The 3,663-nt window shown below is 53.7% G+C and overlaps 1 protein-coding gene across 1 annotated transcript in view; it reads left to right on the forward strand.

Annotated features, from left to right (window-relative positions):
• Positions 1 to 237: 237 nt before the first annotated feature.
• The window catches only part of LOC103612981 (transcription activator BRG1), a 22,391-nt gene continuing 18,965 nt past the window's right edge, over positions 238 to 3,663 (forward strand). The window contains exons 1-4 of the mRNA XM_017729462.1: positions 238 to 371; positions 2,244 to 2,462; positions 3,090 to 3,222; positions 3,551 to 3,658. Of these exons, the coding sequence (XP_017584951.1) occupies positions 2,283 to 2,462; positions 3,090 to 3,222; positions 3,551 to 3,658 (421 nt within the window). The 5' untranslated portion in view covers positions 238 to 371; positions 2,244 to 2,282. The remainder of the gene's footprint in view (positions 372 to 2,243; positions 2,463 to 3,089; positions 3,223 to 3,550; positions 3,659 to 3,663) is intronic.

Below are 3,663 nucleotides of genomic sequence, written 5' to 3' on the forward strand. Positions count from 1 at the left end.
CAATTCCTTGCCTGTAATCCAGGGAGGTTTTTAATGAAACAATCCAAGAAAAATCAAATTGTGCTGCGGGAATGATTTTTGTGGCTGGAGCAGGTGGAATCCGCTGCCTCCAGGAGTAATTAAGTGCAATTTTTTTAATGGCTTTTGTAGCGTTTCCTCGCTGGGAGTCGGCAAATTGCCTAAAAATCCACCAAATTGGGCTCATCCGTGAGGAAATCGCCATTTTTTAGGCGTCTTGTGCTCTGTTAGTGCTCCGGTGCTGCCCGATAATGACGTTCCCGACTTAATTCCAGATTAATTCGCGGTTTACCCTCCAGCCCGGCGTTAGGAGCTCGTCCCTCCAGAGGCATCGAAGACTCCCGTGCCTGTAGGTGGGTGCCAGAATTTTGGGAACCCCCCCCCCAGGATCTGGGAAGTGACGTCCCACGGGAATATTTTCCTTGGAAATGACAGATTTCCCTGGAATCAGGCATAAAATTCCTGTGGGTGGGAGGGAGTGGTGGGGCTAGGGCTGGAAAAGAGCAGGAAAAAAGGAATGGAGCTTAATTAAAGATTCATTCCCCAGTATCCCTGGAATGGCGGTGGGTTTCCTGGGAAAGCCGTGCCGGGATGAGCTCCTGCCGGATCCAACAGGAATCAATCCCTCTCTTTCCTGGAAAAGCGCTTTGTCAATCGCTGTTTCCTTGTCAGAAGAGGGGACGGGAATGGCTCTGCCCCTGGGAGGAGGGAAGATTCCCAAGGGCTGGAATGACTTAAATTGGGATCAATCCCTCCATGTAGGGGGAAGCAGGTGCTGGGAAGTCTGGGTTTTCCTGGTGCTGGCACAACCCGAGTGGGGAAAATCGGGGAAAACGATCCCGCTTGTTTGAGCTCATTTCCCATTGTTCCGGGGAGTGTCGGAACCCTCGGAATGGTGATTCCCAGGCAGCAGTCCCCCGATCCTGGAATTCTGTGGGTGTTGAACTTTCCTTCCTTTAAATCTGAGAATTTTAAGCCAAAAAAGTTTCTGGGGGAGGCCAGGGATGTGCACAGATCCTCGGGAAGCTGCTCGGGGAGCAGCAGCATCCCAGGAAAACACATTTTTAAAAATGAAGGAGCTTCCGGGCGCCGCCACGGAAGTTTCCTGATGGGTTTTGGGGATTTCCCACCACTGGCCGTGACTGCTCCATGTCCTGGGAATCGCTGCCCTGGTGCTGTAATCTAGGTTTTCCAGCAGGAAACGAGCGGGAACGTGGAAGTTTGTGTGAGCTTTTCCTGACCCACAGGTCCTGGAATTACTAAATCTGTGGGTTCGGTGCTGCTCTGGAGCATTCATGGGGTTTTGCCTGGAAAAATGAGCATTTTGCTTGGAAAGTTTGGTGGGTTTTTTTCCTTCTGGAAAAGGAGGATTTTTTCCAGGAAAACCTACTCTGGGTTTTGCCTGGAAAAGGGAGGAACTTGCTTTGGATAAGGAGGGATTTGCATGGGAAAAACAGGGGTTTCCCTGGGAAAAGGGATTTTTTTTCTGGAAAAGGAGTTTTTTCCTTAGAAAGAGAAGGGATTTGCCTGGAAAAGGAGCGTCTCCCATAAGAATTCCAGTGGCTTTAGGTGGAATCTCTCCCTCTTTGGGACTGGAGGGTGGACGTGGCTTCCCAGCATCCCAGCGAACCCATTCCAACCGACCCCAAATTGGGATGAGTGTCCTGACTCTTTGCAGCCCTTCTGAATGACTGGAAATTCCCAGATCTTGCGCAGGAGCGGCGCTTTTCCCTCCGCAGCCCTCTGAGATGGATCGGGACAGGGCGTTCCCATTCCTCATTCCTTGATGATGGACTCGGAAGCAGATTCCATGTTCCTCGTTCCTCAGCAATGGATTGGGAAGGGGATTCCCTTTTTCTTAAGATCTTGGTGGTGGATCGGGAAGGGGGGTTCCTATCCCTCTTCCCTCCGTGATGGTTTAGGAAGCAGATTTCCCAGCCCTCCTGCTTTTGAGGACGGATTGGGAATGGGATTCCCGTTGTTTGTTCCGGAATGCTGGATTTGGGAGGGAATTCTTGCTGCTTATTCCTTGTTAACAGATTTGGAAGCTGATTTCCTGTTCCAACTGCCTCAAGGATGGATTGGGAAGTGAATATTCCTCGTGCCTGAGCATGGACCAGGGAGAGGGTTTCCTGCTCATTCCTTGATCGTGCATTGGGAAGGGCGTTTCCCACCTGGTGCTCCCTCAGTTCATTCCCAAAATTAACCCGGATCCCCTGTTCCAGGTGCAGCTCCAGGCGCCCGTTCCCAGCTCTGGATGTGAGATGGCGACTCCGGAGCCTCCGCTGGGAGGGACCCCCCGGCCTGGCCCCTCTCCCGGTCCCGGCCCCTCCCCGGGATCCATGCTGGGCCCCTCTCCCGGCCCCTCGCCTGGGTCCGGACACTCAGGACACGCGCTGCCGGCGCCAGGATACGCCCCGGACACCATCCACCCCCTGCACAAGGTGACGCATCCCAGCATTCCGGGCCTCAGAAACCCTCGGGCGTGGCCGGGGGATTTATCCTGATCCATGTGTCCCCTGGACCTCATTGCCTCTGTGAATTCCCAGTGCCGGAATGATCCATTTTCCTCCTCCAGCAGCGGAAGGAGATGAGAAGAGGAGAATAATTAAGGGATTTAATTAAAATCCATGAGCTGCACCTGCAGCCCCTTCCCATTCCCGTTTCTTCTCTCCTTTCACAACTTATTTCACCCCCATCCCCCCCAAATCTGTCCTGGACTCTCCCGTTCCAAAAATGCACCAAAAAACCTCAGAAATGGGAAAATCCCCCGCCCCGGCCCCATTAATTAACTCATTAATTGAGAGGTTTCTCCTCCTGGATTTAGGGATTTAACAACAGTTCCTTGCCTGTAATCCATGGGGTTTTTAATAAAAAAATCCAGGAAATTGTGCTGCGGGAAGGATTTTCGTAGCCGGAGCGGTTGGAATCCGGCATCTCCGGGAATAATGAAACGGAGCTCCAGCTCCAATTCTTGGGAATTCTGCAGGTGGGGTGGGTTGGGAGTGTCGGGATTTTGTCCAGGAATGTTGTGCCAGTGTCTGATTTCCTGGGATGTTTCCCTCCTGCAGCCCCTGGATTCGATGCACGAGAAGGGAATGTCGGAGGATCCGCGCTACGGGCAGATGAAGGGAATGGGAATGCGGCCGGGGGGGCACACGGGGATGGGGCCCCCCCCCAGCCCCATGGATCAGCATTCCCAAGGTTGGGAGCGTGGGAAAAAGCGTGATGGGGGGAGTGGGGGAAGCCATGTCCAAATCCCGGATTTGTGGGGGGGGTTTTCATCCTTCCGGGATTACATCCTGGATGCTGGGGCAAAAGTCCTGGATTCCGGCAGCTCTCCGGGGGATTTCTGGGTCTACGTGCTGGATTTTGGGGGAGGAACGGTGAAATCCTGTGGGGTTTAGGGTGGCAATCCTTAATTTTGAGGGCAGACGTCGCTCTCTGGGAATTCCAGCTGTAAATCTTTCATTTTGGTTTGGAATTCAGCCCCTTGCACCGCTCCCAAGCGCATCCCTCTTTTCCCCACCAGGTTATCCATCTCCTCTGGGCGGTTCGGAGCACGCCTCCAGCCCGGTGCCATCCAACGGCCCCTCCGGCGGCTCTGCAGGCGGCTCTGGCGCGGCACTGGATGGCTCCGGCTCG

This window comes from Corvus brachyrhynchos, unplaced genomic scaffold (genome assembly GCF_000691975.1).
Source record: "Corvus brachyrhynchos isolate BGI_N302 unplaced genomic scaffold, ASM69197v1 scaffold721, whole genome shotgun sequence".
Classification (NCBI taxonomy): Eukaryota; Metazoa; Chordata; class Aves; order Passeriformes; family Corvidae; genus Corvus; species Corvus brachyrhynchos.